This window comes from Hoplias malabaricus, chromosome 1 (genome assembly GCF_029633855.1).
Source record: "Hoplias malabaricus isolate fHopMal1 chromosome 1, fHopMal1.hap1, whole genome shotgun sequence".
NCBI classification, from domain to species: Eukaryota; Metazoa; Chordata; class Actinopteri; order Characiformes; family Erythrinidae; genus Hoplias; species Hoplias malabaricus.
The window spans coordinates 9913376-9931576 of NC_089800.1; the positions used below are offsets into that span (position 1 = coordinate 9913376).

The following is an 18201-nucleotide window of genomic DNA, read 5'->3' on the forward strand; positions in this document are numbered from 1 at the left end:
TATTTATTGGAGAACTTTGGAAGAGAACATTGGAAGATGTTAACATTAACACAAACTGTGCAGCAACAGATGAGCTACTATCTCTGACTCTACATGGTTGGCCAACAACGTATGAGGGTGTGAGAGAGTGGACAGTGAGTGGGCACTCTGTTTAAAAACTCAATCAACTTTGCTGTGTCCGATCCAATCGTTCCAGCACAACACACACTAAAACCCCCAGCACGTCAGGGTCACTGCTGCGCTGAGAATGGTCGACCACTCAAATTATACCTGTTCTGTGTGGATTTTTTAATGTTCAGCGTTAGTGAAGCTAAAAATCCCCTAGCGACCACTAATACACACTGCAACTGCTCCCATAATACACCGCGAGGCTAGTTAGCGCTTAGCTGAAAACAACAACAGAAACGGCGGCGCTGAATAACAACAACATCAATAATACCAACAACGGCGGCGGTGGCGGGTAGTGGATTTAGCATAACGGCGCATTTAGGCACTTTTGCGGAGCGGAGATGTGCGCCTGAATCGAGTCGGACAGGGCGGTTTTTCACTGCGGAGCAGTGTGCTGAGAGTGTGTTTAAGGGCCCCGGTCTCTCCCCTCTTTCTCCCTGTCTATGGTCGAGGGCATTGCGGCGGCGGTGGTGCCATGAACAGCGGACACCCAGCCTCAGCCGCTCCGCTCGGTGGGGTCGGGATCCCGGGCGTGAAAGTAAAGTTTTGCCGCTATTACGCAAAGGACAAGACCTGCTTTTATGGAGAGGAATGTCAGTTCGTGCATGAGGATCCGTCAGTGCTCGGCGGAGGCGTAGTGGCCGGAGGCGGTGGAGGTGGAGGAAGCCCCGTGCCTTTCTCCATGGCCGGAGGTGGAACGAGCGCAGCCGGTTACACGCTCGGAGGCACCGCAGTGGCCACTGCTGCTTCAGCAAGCGTCCCCAAAAAGAGCGACAGTTTGGGGCCAGCCTTGGAAGGGCAGCTACTGAGCAGTGAGTTCGGGTTGTTATTGTTCATTGGAGGGAAACGGTGCTCGCTTGCAGAAACATTTTATGTTATTATTTGGCATCAAGTTTCCATTTACCAATAATTGAACTGTGAAGATATCTCTCTATACATATGCTGTAACATTATGCGGTACACGACACAGTAAAGAATTGTAAATTACCCTTAAGCTTTAAAAGCCTGTGGAATTTAAGTTTAAACTCGGGAATTGTCAATTCACAAAAAGTAAGGTGCTAACATTACAACTTAAAACTTCAGGTCTAAAACTTAGTCTGCAGTCTGTACTTTGTTCTTCTTTGCACTTAGCACATACTTGATCATATTTTCTGTAACTCTCTCAGGTGAAAAGTGAGACCTAAAGCCAGAATAGCCAAAATGTTTTATCCAAGAGGCCACAGGGCCTAAAATGTTTATTCGACGGTTTGGACCCAAGGGGCCTTGTTCAGAAATCAAGGTCGGGGATTCAAGGCCTACTTCCCTCCCAAAACAACAACAATACAGCGCTTAGTTTTCTGTTGACCACGGGGAAACGGAGGGAAGTCGCTGGAAATGGAGGTCAAAGGAAGCTTCAGTTTATTATTTGCTGTGCTTTTTTTTAATCGAAAGATGCTTAAGCTGGATTCAAAAGTAATAGAATTTCCCGTTCCACCTTAAATGCTGCAGCCTACTGGCGGTACGGAAAGTTCAAACAAGCTGGCTTTGGCTTTTTAAGCCCGACCAAGAAGGAAATGATCTGGTATTGTGGAGTTTTGCGTAGTAGGCTGACACATTCTCTGTTCAGAAAATACATGAACTTGCTGAATCAAATGCTGCACCGTTTAAGGTGGAACAGATGATTTTGACCAGTCAGTGAGTTTTTTCCCCCCCAAGAGTTTCTTTAAACGATGATGATGAGTATATTTTTTTAACCTTAATTATTAACCCGTAGTCTTAATTTTTGTTTCCTGCGACTCTGACTGATACAGGTGTTCATGGCAAAGATATCAATATACACAGCCATTGGAACAATTTTTTGTGTTTCAAAAACCACTGTACACCTTACAGAGTTAAAAATAATTTATTATGAACAATAGCCTTTGTCATATATCACTGATGTTGAGGTTATAAACATTGGACTAGCTTTGAGTGCTGAGGCAAAATAGGTTACTGACTGGAGGAGGAGATGGTGGGAGATGTTGGAGAACTGTCATCAGCAACAGGAGACTGAGGTTACTGTTACAGGACTGTAACAAGATGTAACACCTGATGTTGATGTCACTGGTTCAAGTTTATGGTGAGACTCGTGTATCCACCCTCATGGAGAACTGATCTAGTGATGTCTAGTTAATGGATCTTTTTTTTTTTTTTTTTTTTTTTTTTTTCTGTCTTGCATTTCAGTCCCAGGTATGGACAGTGCAGCACTAAGTGATGCAAATCTGACCAACTCCTACTTCAGCAGCAGCTTTATTGGGGTCAATGGGTTTGGGAGTCCAGCAGAGTCCAAGTATTCGATGATGCAGGTGTGTATGGCCTTATTGTATGTTTTTTTTTTTTTTTCTTCCCCTCACCCCATCAGTTTCAAGTCTATAAATATTTAGAGGATATCAATCTACATATGTTCTGTTTTCATTTTTTTTAAGTGCATGTAAATATTAGAAAAATTAGAGAAACTGTGGCATATAAAATCACATACTTGAATTCATTGTGTTGAGAGCAACTTTGCGAATGTGGAAACACAATGTATTTGAATTATTACCCTGAAATTGACCATCTACCTAAAATTAACTTGCTAAACAGTTTCAGTTTAGTCATTGCGACAGACCTATAAAAAGTCCAGATGACATTGAGGAAAGCTAATATATAAATAAAAAAATTATGGAATCACCTTGTTGTTTGCATTTCTGAAACTAGTACCAGCACTAGTCTGAAACTGGAAATAGGTCTGCAGTTAAAAGGGAGTGCTTACAGCACCAACACCTAAACAAGAAAGCTATGGGCTAAAGGAAAGCGATCATAGTGTTTGGTTAATTGACATTCAGTGACATGGTGCATATCTGCATTGGCAAAAATGATGATGTTGAAGGAACATTTCTCTGATGCTGTTCTAATCAAATGTATAAAGATGACTGCCTGTGTAAAGCTGCCTCTACATATTTATGATGCAGCGTTGCATGAAAGGTGAATGACCCAAGGACAAGGCCATCGTTACTTAAACAGTCAGTGCACAGGTGTACACTATATTTTGGTGATGAAGTCATTTTGCAGGATGATAATTTATCTTGCAACAGGTCAAAAGTGATAAACTTTTCTTCAGGATTTGCATTAACTCAGTGACACATCCTGCAAATATAATTATTCCATGATTTAATGTGGAACAAAGTGACATTTATTCAAATAATTTTATTTTATTTGTTTGAGATCATGTTTCATGAAGCCAGAATATTCAGCCATTACATTTTGTTTCACATCTTTGATTTGCTTATTTGCTAAAAAGTAAACGAGATGGGTGAATACCCCCTAAGTGAATCTTTATTTTTGTCAATGTATGTCCTGTAAAAGTACTGTAAAGTGTGCATTAATGCATTGCCAGATGCATTATTTAATTCATAGCCATAGAGCCTTGGTTTTTGTTCACTGTTGTCTTTTTAATTTTTTAAATAAATTATTTTTATAATTATTATTATTTTGAAACATAACACATTACTGTAAAGATGAGTATATTAAAGGAAGTCTGTCCTTGGTCTGCCAAAAAGAATGGCTTGCCTCACAAGCCTGTTTTTAGGTAGTGGTTTGAGGGGAAAAATCCTCTAGAATAAAGAATAAATGTGGAGTCTTTGGCAGAGGGTATTACAGCTGTCCTGAAAAGGGGAAACACAAACCTTACTTCATCATTTTGGCAAGCCATCATAAGGGTTTATAGGTAACACTGTGTCAGAAACCACTGAATTCTTTTGAAACAAATTAAGGAAGGACCTGGGGCATATTTACCTCTTAAAACTGACATATAGATATATATTTAGAGTAAGCATGCAAATGCAGGAGTGGATTATAGGGATTATGAAAAGCTTCTTATAATATAAGTGCAAAGAGGAAAAAAAAACTGATTTTGCCTGTTTATTAATACTGTAAAAGTCCCTCTGAAATCACATAACTAACAGTTGTTTGAGGAGTTAAATATCTTATGTGGTAAATTTTATCTAGCAAGTAACTGTACTGCTTACAGCTTACTTGGTTTATAATTTGGTATTGAAGCATCACTGAAAGATTCTGGACTGTGACACTTTTTTGGTATTAAGCTTTAGTAGTAAACACCTGTTTTTTTTTTTGTTTTTTTTTTATTTTATTTTTTTTATTTATTTATTTATTTTTAAGTAAAAACTGTAATAAAAGTTCTTATTACAGATTATGGGAATGTGCTTGTCAATGCGGACCTCTTTAATTGTGACCTGTATGTGTTCAGAGGATGACCAGCAGCAGCAGCTCCCCAAGCCTTCTTAACGATGGTGCCAAGAACTTCAGCCACAGCGCTCATGGTTAGAGAAAGTCTTTTCCTTGCAGTTGGAGTTGAGTACTGTTTATTGCCTTGTTTGCCCATCACTTTTTTGTATCGTCTGCAGATCCAGTGAATTCCCCCACTTCCTCGCTTTTTAGTGACTTTGGTGCTTTGAGCATAACACAGAGGAGAAAGGTGAGCCAACTGAATGAGAGGCTGTCCTCTTTTTTATATATATATTAAATAATTTATTTATTTTTAAACAAATATGTCAACAATTTTCCACCTCATTAATTCATATATTTATAATGAATTTGTCCAGACAGAACTGAAGTTCCCTATATTTAGTTAAGCAGTTCAATGTGTTGCTTCAGTAGATTTTGTGGTTTTTCCTTGAAATTCACAACTTACTGAGACATTGTATTTAGTGTGGTTCATATACAGTGCTGTGCAAAAGTCAGTTTAAAAATGTGTTTATTTAATTGTCGGTTATAATGAACATTATGAACTTTTATTCATTTGTTGAGAGCATGCTTTGGCTGTTTTCACTGGAAAGTAGTTTTGTAGCATTTGTGGTTATGCAGCACTGCTTTAACATTTTGCTTTTTTGTTTGCAATTTGCAAGCATTCAATTTTGATGAGCCTTGTATTTTATGATGTACAGTTCAGGTACATTTCTATATGAAGTTGTTGTTTAATGAATCTCTGGCTTTGTGTGTGGGTTTCTGAGAAGGCTCCTAATCCAGCAGCCACAGAGTTCATCCCTAAAGGACCTCCTCGTATGGCCAATATGTCTCAGGCAGCCGTGCCCTCGTTTCCTTCACCACTCTTTCCCCACCCCTGTCTTAGTGGCTCTCCTGCAGCTGGTCTTGCTCCTGGTGAGTGATGTTTAAAACCACTCTGTCCTATGCTTAAAGCAAGGACCTCAATTTCTTCTTCCTTCTGGTCTTTGTATGTCTCCCATGTTTACCACATGTGTAAAATGCTGCATTCGTTGGATTTTAGTGTGTCAGTCAGTCAACACTGAAGTTGATTTTGGGGAAATAAATCACTATAATAAGGCACTATAAAATTTATATTATCTGCATGTTTGCATTATACAACACAATACATATGGGACAGTATAGTTAATGTTTAGTTTCAACATAATGGAAGTTTAAGGTTATTAAAGAACAGTGTATACCTTCATAGGGCACCTGTGTGTAATGTTTGTGTTATCAAGCAAAAGAATAAAGGCAATAAGAGGATTAAATCACAGTTTTATCTATATAGTAACTGAAATAAAATTACATTTAGTTAAATCTAGTTGATAGATTACGAATATGAGATTTATAGAAACAATAGTAAGTTACTTTTGAAATTATGTATTAGTCAATCATGGAGAGCTGTTTGTAACTAGGCTTCTTTTACAGGAATGTCGTTGTCTGCTGGATCATCTCCTCTTCACTCCCCCAAAATCACGCCTCACACTTCCCCTGCTCCACGGCGACGTAGTCACACCCCTAACCCCAACCCAGCCAATTACATGGTGCCCACCACTGCAGCCGAACAAGCTGGTGCCCACATCATCCAGAAGGAGACTGTGGGTGGGACCACCTATTTCTACACTGATAACACCCCTGCACCCATGGCTGGAATGGTATAGTCTCTGTTTTTCTGCTGCCCTTTTCTCTTTTTTGTCATATTTACATTAATAATTATGGCCTGTGATACATGTTATTGTTTCAGGTATTTCCAACTTACCACATCTACCCACAAACAGCACCTCATGTGGCATACATGCAGCTCAAAGCCAATGCACCATCCTTTTTTATGGCAGACGAACTTCGACAGGTACTTGCCCATCTCTCTCTTTCTAAACTCTAATGACTCTGAAAGGTATAGAGTTATGGCCAGTCTCCTTCACTTTATAATCTGTTGGCTGATTAAAACATGCACAGATTATTCATAATATTATGACCAACTCCTTGTTTCTATACTCAGTAGTCATTCTCTTAGCTCTACTTGGCATACTGGAGCACTATGTAGATCTACAGTTATAGGTAGTAGTGCATCTTTTGCTCTGCATACTTTGTTTGCTCACTTTCACCTGTCCTTCAACGGTCAGGACCACCACAAATAGCAGGTTTGATTTGGGTAATGTGTCTTTCTCAGTGCTTACAGTACCACTGACGTGGTTGTGTGTTGTGATGATACAAAGGAATCAGGCACAACACTCAACTATATTAAACACACCTACCTCATTGGTTCACCTTGTAGATATAAAGTCTGAAAGAGTAGCTCATATGTTGCTGCACAGTTTGTTGGTCATTCTCTAGTCTATCATTGGTAACATGAGGCTGTTGGATTGATTATTTTGATGTTTAACTATTCTCTGTTCAGCAGTGACATTGACAGGTTTAAAAAAAAAAAAAACTCCAGCAGCACTGCTGTCTGATCCACTCATAACAGCACACCAGTGTCACTGCAACTCTGAGAAGGACCCATCAACCAAATCATACCTGCTCTGTGATGGTCCTGTGGTGTTTCTGACCTTTTGAAGAACAGGGTGAAAAAAGAAAACAATGTATGCAGAGCAAAAGATGGACTGTAGTTTGTAGAACTACAAACTGCTTCTCTATGGTCAGTGGAACTGAGGGAATGGACAGTGAGTGGGGACAAGGAGGGTGTCATTTATAACGACGTGTGTGTGTGTTTTATATTTTGCTGTGGTTCCCAAACACATGCATTTTCCCATCATAACTCTTGATTTATTGTGGAATTGCTGGGACTGAAGAAATTTCTTACACAAACTTGTTGCAACAATGACATTTTATTACACTGTATAAAATACAGTAATCCCTCGCTACTTCACTGGTTTTTTCAAGGGGGCTTATGGCCGCTATATTGTGATATTGAAGGAAAATCTATGAAAGATGAATAGCCAAAAGTATTTTTTTTATTATTTACATGTATTAGACTAGGCCTGTAGGTGACAAAATATATCTATCATTTACAAGTATTTAATACAAGTAGTATCTTACGTACAGTACATGTATTGTTCGTGTCCACATCCGAGTGAAATTTACTTACGCTAAATCACAGCTTTATTAAAGAAACTGGTAGGATATCACATGTAGTTCCAGCTGAAAAACATTATAGAATGACTGTTTAATGCAAAGGATGAGTTGTTAACAGCACAGGGAGGGTTTTAAAAGTCCAAATACACATTAAATACATAAAAATATCTTTCCTCTACTTCGCGGAAATTCGTTTTTCGCGGGTGGTCTTTGGAACCCATCCCCTGCGAAAAACGAGGGATCACTGTATATAAATCCAATTTGTATTTCTGCCATCAAGCTAAAGGTACCCATTTATCCTATGAGGCTGTAGTCGTCTATTCAAATACAGATTTGAGATGACAAGCTGTGTCTAACTCATGTTTCTTCCATACTCAGGAGTTGATAAACAGGCATTTGATAACAATGGCCCAGATTGATCAGTCAGAGAACCCAGGTAAGTCTCTTGACTGTGTTATTTGATATAATTGCTGTTATGAATTGTGACTTGTCCTGATTGTTACTATAGTGTGTGTCTGTGAACAATGTCTGGATTGTGGTCGTTGTCTGTATTCATCTTTTTGTCTAAAAGAAACCACATCCTTTGTCTGGTGTGTGGAAAGGATTCACTTTCTGTTAGAAGTTTTCTACAGTCTTTCTTGGAGCTTATTTAGACATTCTGCAACATGTCTTTATACACACACACACAAAGAAAGACGGATTAGCATAGTCTACTCAGATACATTGTACTTGAGCTTTAAAATGTAATTTTAGCCATGTATGGAGGTCTGACTTTTGCTTTATGCATTCATTTATTTCTGTTCACTTACGCTCTCTTATAATGCTGGGTTTATCACAGAAATTCTGTTTATGTGGAAAGGTGCAATTTCTCACACTAGTTGGCTGTCTCTCCTCCCTTTTAACACCTTTAATTGCTCATTGGCAGCTCACCAGTCACATTTCACACACAGTGACAACAATGGCCTTGTTAATCTGATAAGAGATATAAAATAAACTATTTGATTATTAATTCAAAATAAACATGACAATGTCTCATTCCATTGGTTGAATGGTCACTGCTAGAAAAAAAAGACCCTTCTGTATTATTCAGAGACAACATACATTTTCAAACCGTAAGAGGGGTAATAATAATCTCATTGTTGCATTTAGGAGTTCCATCTGAGGTGGACAGCTATCACAGCCTCTTTCCACTGGAGCCCCTTCCTCCTCCCAACCGCTTACAGAAAACCAGCAATTTCAGTTATATCACTTCCTGTTACAAAGCGGTCAACAGTAAAGATGACTTGCCATACTGCCTCAGGAGGATACATGGTGAGATACAGTATAGGCCACAAAACCACTTTAACTGTTACATAAGACTTCATATTCACAAAGGTTATAAGACATCTCTGCATAAATTTTATCTACACTGATTGGCCATTTTGTGGGAAATGTTATCCTAAAGATTAATATTTTGTATGGTTAGAAAGTGGTCTTTCTGATAACATGTCCAGTGAATAAAAATGCAAAGTACATGTATCTTAATAACTACACTGTATACCCACTGAAGTCAGTTTGGTGCCATTTCTTGTTTATGTGTTATTAGGCTTCAGGCTGGTCAACACAAAGTGCATGATGCTGGTAGACATGTGGAAGAAGATCCAGCACTCCAACGCTGTCACTCTCAGAGAGGTTTTTACCACCAAAGCTTTTGGAGACCACTGTAAGTATATGTGCTTGTAATGCTCATGTAGACATGCTAAAATGACTTTGAATTGGAGAATTAGTTGCTGAATTACTGTTTGTGTATCTCACACAGCATTGGTGTTCTCTTATGATTTCCATGCCGGGGCCGAGACCATGTACAGCAGGCACTTCAACGACCCAACGGCTGACTCTTACTTCACCAAAAGGAAGTGGGGTGAGTTGCTGTTAAATGGTCACAAAAAACAACAGCATTTGCTGACCATATCTGGGTCAGTATTGGTACACAAAGCTTGTAGAGTACTATAATTATTTTTATTATTACTATTTCTCCTACGTCTCCCTGACTTGGTTTCTGTTTCAAACTACTCTAGTGGTATTGATGCAATTTACCTATTAAATCCTTAACGACTGAATACAGGAGTAAGCTAAGTGAAATTGCTTTGGTTTTTCCTGGTGTTTTGATGTGTATTGTTGCCCCTGCCATAGATCCCCTGGTGAATTATGCATTTAAAAGGGGACCATCCACTCTTTTTGAGGTGGAACCCTCTTGCTGCTTCTATTCCTGTATCTGTGTTTTTGAAGACCCTTTGAATTCCAGAGCGTATTGAGAGCTAGACTGCAGCTGTGCGTGTGAAGCGGAGAAAGAGGAAATGGTGGTTGAAACTGCTCCTGCACCAGGTGGAGTCCAGTACCTAAAACTGTGAGATTGATGGGGGAAGCAGTGTTCGGGGCAGCAGTGCAGCTTACTGTTACTGCATGTCACAGCCTTCCCAATGCAGTAGAGCATGACCTACAGCAATATTTTAAAATGTTTTAATTATAATTATTATTTTTTTAAATTAACTTATGTTCCTGAATTTTATCATTTTTTAGCTACCTTATTAACATATGTCATTGCTTCATGCTTGGAAAAAGATCTGGATACATATTTCAGGAGAACTTCAGAAGGTCCTGCGGGCATTACGGCACCCTCTTACAGCAAAGGACAGTACAGTATTGTGAATATATTCTGAGATCTATTCAGTAAAAGTGAATCCATTTAATATACTCTTCACTGTACTGATCTTTTGTTTGCTGCAAGAGGCTTCTGTATTGCCCTAAACACAGACTAAAAGCAACACTTGTAACTTTTTAACAAGTACTCAAACTACTTAAAGAGCAAACTGAGAAGCAGGAAAATTTGATGTGAAAAAGTGCCATGGTGTCTGTAGAAGCTCTTAAATATAGCTATTGTTTTGCTGAACTTGAGTTCAGAGAATTCAAGACCGAAGAGGTGTTTGTGAATAGGGTGATACAGAGAAATGCCTGTTCTGCTCAGACATTGCTTTTTCACTGTTAAGCACTTATTGCAAAAACTTCCTTATGCATCTGAGAGCAATTTTGCTGTAGTGCAATTTGTGTAAACTTTGTAGCAAGACCACAGCAAAGCTGCCTGTTTGGAGTACTGCGTGAAAAGATGGGTCAAAATCACCAAACTCTACTGCTGCAGAGTCAGATTTATGAACTGAGGGAGGCATTTCTAACTGGAGAAATACAATATGCAGCTTACCATCAGACAGGGAATGATGTGCAAAGCTAGTGTACATCTTAATTAACTCAATTTATGAATGCAAGAGAGAGATGAAAACCTTCTTTCTTGCAAATACTTGCAAATATCTTAAAAATAACAAGAATTCACCCAAAGCTTTAGTTTTATGTAAAATAATTTCACAACATTTGAAGATTGATGATGAGATTTTTCTGCTCACACACACCTGACTCAACTCATTTATGAACTGTTTGGTTTAGAGTCCGCACTTTAACAGGGGAATCACAAATCTTTGCTGAACACCAGCCTCCAGATTCAGAGTTGTGCAACCTTTAGCTTATCTGCTGTAGCCCACACGAACACTTTGTCTTAACAGGCACAAGGGCAGTGATTAGACATGAGACAGGATCGTGGCTTAAACATGAAATTCTGTGAATCTCCTTTTGGAGAGCCTTTGGCTGCCAGCTGGGAAAGAGTATACAGCCATCACTAACAGCACAGCCTCAGTTGTGCTTTCATATTCCACAACTTATCTGTGAGCTGAGTTTCTCATGTCTGAGTTACTTTTTTATCTATTTATTTTTTAATGCAAGGGGTTAAAAAAATAAGGTAAATTGACCAGAAACTCCAGCCAGGATACCAAATCAGTTTTCACCTAAACAAGCCCAGGTTTCACAATGACTGTGTTATATTATTAGCAAGCCATAGGCACGTTAGAACGTGTCTAATGTGTAGTTTTAGGTGTTTAGTGTCAGTAGGGTTCTTTCCTTTTTAAAAATGACAGAAACGTGAAAAAATGATCGGGAAACACTGAACTAGAGACTGCAACAGATTGATTGGTTTTTGTGCATTGACAGCTGCACTAAGCATAAAGTGATTCAGATATACCCCTTTTTATCTTTTGATAAAAAATGGATTATTGTGATTACTTTATTATGAATTACAATGGAGGTGTACAGTGTACTCTGCTCCACTTATCAATCTCAGATAGCTAAAGGATGCATAATTAGTTACTACTTTTAAATTAAATTTGTATGAGGTTCTGTGTCGTCCCCACAAATAGATAATATTTTTTATGTATGCATGTTTATGTGTGTGTTCCCCTAGGTCAACATGAGCCCCCACCACCAAGGCAGCATGCCGGTCTGCTGCCTGAGTCTCTAATCTGGGCCTACATTGTTCAGCTAAGTTCAGCGCTGCGCTCCATCCACACCGCTGGTCTGGCCTGCAGGGTCATGGATCCCAGCAAAATTCTAATCACTGGAAAAACCCGGTACACACACGCGCGCGCACACACACCTGCACATAGACACACACAGGAAGATTCCTTTTTTGTGTAAGTTTGAGCCAGGTTGATGCCTTTTAGGCCAGGAATCCAAGAGAGCACACTAAGACTCTCTTTCTGGATACGTGGGATGGCACACATCTTTCCATCACACAAGCCCAGTGCAGGCAAGTTGACAAACGTGTTAGATCTGAGCAGTAGGTAATCTCCAGGATGTTGATGTTTCTTGTCATTTTGCATTAGCTTATTCAGTAAAAAGCAGTGGTTGGGTTTGCATGTCTCAGAGAAAGCATGCACTTGCCTCACTCTCTAAGGTTGGTGGTGTTGTGTGTCACTGGGGGTGTATTAGCTAGATTTTAGGTGGGATTTGATATGGTTAATAATGAGTGAGCTGTTATATTTTTAAATTAGTAAATGTATACATTTCATTTGGTTAAGTAATATATTTAGTAGTATATTAAAGTGATCTGATTTTTTTCTTTAGAAAAATAGTTTATTAAACCTAACAAGGACATTATCTGCAGCACATACCAGAAGAACCCACATTAATTGAGGCTGATGCTATACCTCCTTTTGTTGGATATGATTGCGGAAGTTTCTTCGCTTATATTTAAGCCTTGTTTTCTGTTCCTGAAACAATGATGGTGAGATGATTAATGCTTTATCTAGGATAGGTATATCTATGGCAATACTTTTCATATGCACACACAAATTCGGAGGTGAATGTTTGAGTGTATTCAATGCATTTTTGTATTTGTGGGTCAGGTTGGGACATAAGTCAAATATAGATGTTCGTCTGATGACAGTATTAGTTTTATAAAATTGCCTCACATTACCAGTATATATTAAAATAATCTCATTTTAATTGTGAATACTTTTGTGAATTAATTTGTTTTATTTTGTGGGAAGAAAAAGCATGTCAAGTGTAGATGTTACAAGAAATATCCTAATGTTGTTTATCTCTTTCGTAGGTTACGAGTGAATTGTGTTGGAGTGCTTGATGTCTTAACGTTTGACAGTAGTCAGACCAACCACCTGGCGCTCATGCCGCAGTACCAGGTAAGTCTACATCTACCCTGTGTGTTTGTGTGGTACAACTCACAGTTCTTTATATTACCTCTCCTGAAACTGTGCCAATACGGTTCTCTCTTTTCTCCAGCAAGCCGATCTTATTTCCTTGGGGAAGGTAGTGTTGGCCTTGGCCTGCAACTCTCTGGCTGGCATTCAGAGAGAGAACCTACAGAAAGCCATGGAGCTGGTGTCCATTAACTACTCATCAGACCTCAAGAATCTCATTCTGTATGACATTAATTGCATATTTCTACACATACAGACCTGCAAATACACCACCTCTTCCACCAAAATACACCAACTAAATTGTACATAGTGAATTAGGCACTTAACGGATCTAAGGGTGATGTCTCAAATGGGTTCTCAAACAAGCTTGGTCCTGGACAGCATAGCATTTTGCATTGTAATTTTCCATTGAAAGGTGGAAGGTGGATTTAATGGAAAATCTTGTCTGGTCAAATCAATCCATGTTGATTTGTCCATGATGAAGTAGGAAAATGGTTGAAATGCACTGAAGTCTGGCTTTCAAATATTGGAATTATATATCCTGATCAGTATATACAGATCAGCCTGTAAGATTTCCTCACACTGTTCTCTTAAAGAACATGGGTAAATGTTTTCTTATTGCCTGTAGATGTTTGCTTTGTTATGGTAGATAGTTGTATCTATCATTCTCTAGAAAAGTTTATTCAGACCCCACTAGTTCTAGCAGCAGTTGGCCTATTGAGCAGAATAATGTCGACAGTGCACTTACATGCAATTAAAGAACTCTTCTCTGCTTAAAAATGATGCCCCATACTTAAATAGGATCTGTGGTTAACTGAAAATGCATTTTAGATTATGTTTAAATGCTTAAAAGTTATGTAGTGTGTATGATCCCATGTATTTCTATCTGCAAAAAGATGTGGAGAGATGAGACCCAGTGTTTTTTTATGCTGTAAATTCTCTAGGGTTTATACACATTTTTTCTGCTCCTGTTGTCATATACTTCTTGCAGGTACCTGCTGTCAGATCAGAGTCGTCTGCGTAGTGTCAATGACATCATGCCCATGATTGGAGCCCGCTTCTACACACAGCTTGATGCGTCACAGATGAGGAATGATGTAATTGAGGAAGATCTGGCAAAGGTGAACACTCAGTCAATTAGGCAGCATGCTGTGTTTATTAACGAGTTGTAGGATGGAGCTGGGTTATGTTGAGGCTGCGTGTGAGAAGGTCTTTAGGGGCTGGTTGGCGTGATCTCTAGATATGTTTGTTGTGTGTTGCTGTGTTTGCTTGTGAATGTGTGAAATTCTGAAGGTGTGAAACTGCACACAACTAAAGCAAACACTTTGTTTTCAGAGACATTAAAAGAGTACAGTGAGAAAGCCCGGACCCATGTGGTTAAAAATATGACCTGAAAAGACCTAAAGATACTTGTGAATGAGCAAGCTTCCACAAAAAATGTACCGGTAGTATAGGCTACTTGTGTATAAAGTGGAGAGACTCTGACGCTCAAAATGCCTTTCAGCAAATTGCATTGTATGGATTAACTGTAGCATAATATTAAGTAACAGATTATATAAATTACAGTATGAGCCATGTACAGCCATCAATTGTTATTAAATTAATGATCATTCTTCTGGCCTCTGTGGCCACGTGTCATGAATGCAGTTAAACTACTGCAGGGTTGGGCTGCACTTGTTTCTGTTACCCATGCAGATGATGTCTGTATGTGGTATGTCATATTTACAATCACAGTGACCAAAGTGTCAAATGAAACTGCTGGTGGTTACTTAAAAATCCTTACAATAATAAAGGGAAACGTAAAGCTTTATTGAAAGGTTTGAATCCGTTGTGCCAATAAAGGGAATTAATTGTATTTCCAAATTACTTTGGAAGTATATACAGGAAGGTTTTTTTTTTCTTCTTTTTTTTTTATTTTTATTTTTTCCCAGAAATGAAGCCAACGTGTTGTGTTAATGTAAAACTCTCACCCATTTCTGCTACCATTTGTAGGAGGTGCAGAACGGACGATTATTCCGCCTACTGGCCAAGCTGGGAACCATCAATGAGAGGCCAGAGTAAGTCCTTTATTCCCTTTCTCAACTTTTCACTTCATTATTTAAGCAAGAATGTCTTCTAATGCTAATTCCATGGCCATTCATATTCAGATTAAAGCGTCCTGTAGAGATTTTTTCATTTATCCCTGAGCAGTATCTTGTGCTTGCTTTGACTTTGTGCTTGCTTTGAAATTTTAAGTAGTTTAGTCTTAAGTAAGATAAAACTCCATATTTAGCTTGGTTTTGTCACTGTAGAAAATAAACACATTCAATGATATGCTTCCTCTGTGCTGAAATAGCTTATCGCAGTGGCTATCAGTAGTTCTGCATGGACTCAGAGTTCTTTCTATAACTGACCATTTATCTCTTCCAAATTGGCAAAGTTGACAGTGTACAGAAGCAACACAAACTGTGATTCAGAGTATCATTAATCTGATCTTAAAGTGAAAGATAAAATCTTTTCTCGCTGCTGCCTACACATGCACACAGACACACATGCACCAAATGTACAGAAAATGTTCAGTGTTAAGTTTGAACTGTTGCAGATTTCAAAAGGACCCCACATGGTCAGAGACGGGGGATCGTTACCTACTGAAGCTCTTCAGAGATCACCTCTTCCACCAGGTGACGGAGGCTGGCACACCCTGGATCGACTTGAGCCACATTGTGTCCTGTCTCAATAAGGTGGACCCATTTTTGCTTGTTTTTGGTTATCAAATAGTAATATTATGACCTTGGAGGTACCAAGTCATCTGCATCGAGCATAAATCTCACACTATGTTGGAACCAATTCTAGAGAACATTCTAGCAAACATGCATTGGAAATAAGCATTTTTATCCATGCCAGGACACACATTCCCAATTATAACACTGTATCCAAGAGGATCTCGTAGTTAACTCTGTATTCCTCTCAATCATGAGTGGGGATCAATGAAAGATTACAGGAAAAGTAATATTTATAAATGTTGAGGTATGACTGTGCTTTATTTTAAGCATTGTCAGGAACTAACCAGTCTGAAGACATTAATTTAGTTAATTTTGTGTCCTGGAGCTGTGTCTGTTGATTAAAGTTCTCACACTCTTGTCTTTTGTTCTCAGCTGGATGCTGGGGTCCCGGAGAAGATCAGTTTAGTGTCTCGGGATGAGAAGAGTGTGCTGGTGGTGACGTACTCGGACCTGAAACGATGCTTTGACAGCACCTTCCAGGAACTGCTGGCTGCTGGCAATGGCCCTCTGTAGCGCCCCCACAGGCAAGGGGTGGGACTGCCTGAACCTGAGCACATTGCACTACAGTGATGGACGATGGGCGCAGAATGATGATCTCATGGCCAGGGCGGAGCCAGCTGGTTGTTCACCTCCAGTCAGATACACTGTCCTGTCCAGAAAGGAAGTTTTTTTCTAAAGCATATTTTTTTAGTTTTCATAAACCCACAGCTACCGAATTATGGACTTGTTGACAGCTGTGATGAATTTTTTTAGACTTGGGGAACAAGGATCATGACAAAAAAGAAAAAAGGAAAAAAAGACTTTTCCTGCTTTTATTTTTATTTTCTTGGTTTTTATTTTTCTGTGGAGGATGCACTAAAAATTTTAAGTTTTTGTTTTTGTTCCCTTTTTAAAAAAACAAAAAAAAACAAAAAAAACAAAGTGATTGTGTGTGGTGCCCTCAAGGTGCACCGAGACCTCACACAAAACGGATGGGGACTGGCTTTTCAAAAAAGTGGGTTGTGGTTTTTGTACGTCTCCATTGATTAGGTCTATTTAGGCACTGCAAGTTGGGACTGACCACTTTTGCCACGTATGCTGAACCCTGACCACTTGTCACCTCCAGCCTCACTAGAACAAATTGATGGGTTTGTTGGTGTGGGAAAGGCAAAACGTTATTAAGGCTGACCACTGAGCAAATGTGTGGCAGTCTGGTGTTGTATGTCCCTTAGCCCCCATCAAGTCAGGTGTGATTGAGGGAGAAGTGTTGCTGGTTGGATGGGTGTTGTCCATTAAATTTGGTGGCACTGACAGAGGGGTGCTTACTCCTGTTGCTGGGTATGATTTTATTAATGCAGAATTATGCAACCTCCATTTTGTTTCAAATTTTCATGAATGCTTTTGCAATGTGACAAATTCAGTTTTCAAGAATTAATTGTTTTGTTATCTTTCAGTCAGGCTTTCTGGGTCTGGAAAGGAACCAAAAAACTGGACCACATTAGAAAGGGAACCAGTTCTGCCTCTTTTGTGGAATGTCTCCTCCCTTTAGCCCCTTTTGTGGAGCAACCTGTTTATGCCCAGATCTCACTTTCATGCTTTCATTTCTCTCTATTTTTCTCTACTTCATGTTTCCCCACACCTCTCTGATGGTCTCAAGACTGGACATCATAATGGACTTTGGGAACCAATAGAGATATAATGTGATGTAACTTGCTGGTTCTCTTTGTTGTGCAGTGGTACATGATGGATGCTAGAAGATCATGCTCACCTCTCTGATTTAAAATTGTGGACCAATCCCAGCAGGAGTTCCTGAGAGGGTGGGAATAGAAGGGGGTGTTGTGTTTGATTTAGCCTTTCTAAGGTTTCCTCTTTAAACCTCAAAATCATGTAATTGCAGGTGTGCTGGAAAAAACAAATCTGCCACAGCTTGACATCTAGCGTAGCAAAGTTGGGCAAAGGGGGGATGTTTGTGAGCTTTTTATTTTCTGTTTTTGTTTTTGCACTCAGAGCAGTTTGGAATTCTCTCAGGACGACTCCCGAATAAGCCAATGATTGAATGTGTTTGACCTGTCATTGGTGACCCTTTCCAATCTCTGAGTGGAAGCTAGGCGGAAGTTGAACAGCAGGTTTGGCTGATCCACAGTGGACTGAGATGGGGTCAGGGTGGAGCATGTTACACTGAGCTGATGTGAGGATGCTGTGTTCAGATATTGTACACTTATACCCCCCCCTCCCCTTTCTGTTTTTAGCAAAAAGTGAGTAAACAACTTGGTCAAACCAGTGCCAAGCCCCCTTCAAAAGCACTCTCTAACCAACCCTTACCTAATGTGCCCAGCCACCCCATAGCTGATGTATCATGA

General features: G+C 39.3%; 1 protein-coding gene across 1 annotated transcript; it reads left to right on the top strand.

Moving 5' to 3' along the window:
- Positions 1-323: 323 nt before the first annotated feature.
- On the top strand, positions 324-18169 carry pan3 (poly(A) specific ribonuclease subunit PAN3). The gene is made up of 18 exons (XM_066646409.1): positions 324-980; positions 2371-2492; positions 4433-4505; positions 4590-4660; positions 5199-5343; positions 5878-6104; positions 6194-6298; positions 7903-7960; positions 8674-8835; positions 9110-9226; positions 9323-9424; positions 11846-12011; positions 12995-13082; positions 13183-13322; positions 14092-14221; positions 15093-15157; positions 15682-15820; positions 16235-18169. The coding sequence occupies exons 1-18, from the start codon at positions 644-646 to the stop codon at positions 16373-16375; spliced, it is 2388 nt and encodes a 795-aa protein (XP_066502506.1). The 5' UTR covers positions 324-643; the 3' UTR covers positions 16376-18169.
- The last annotated feature ends 32 nt before the right edge of the window (positions 18170-18201 follow it).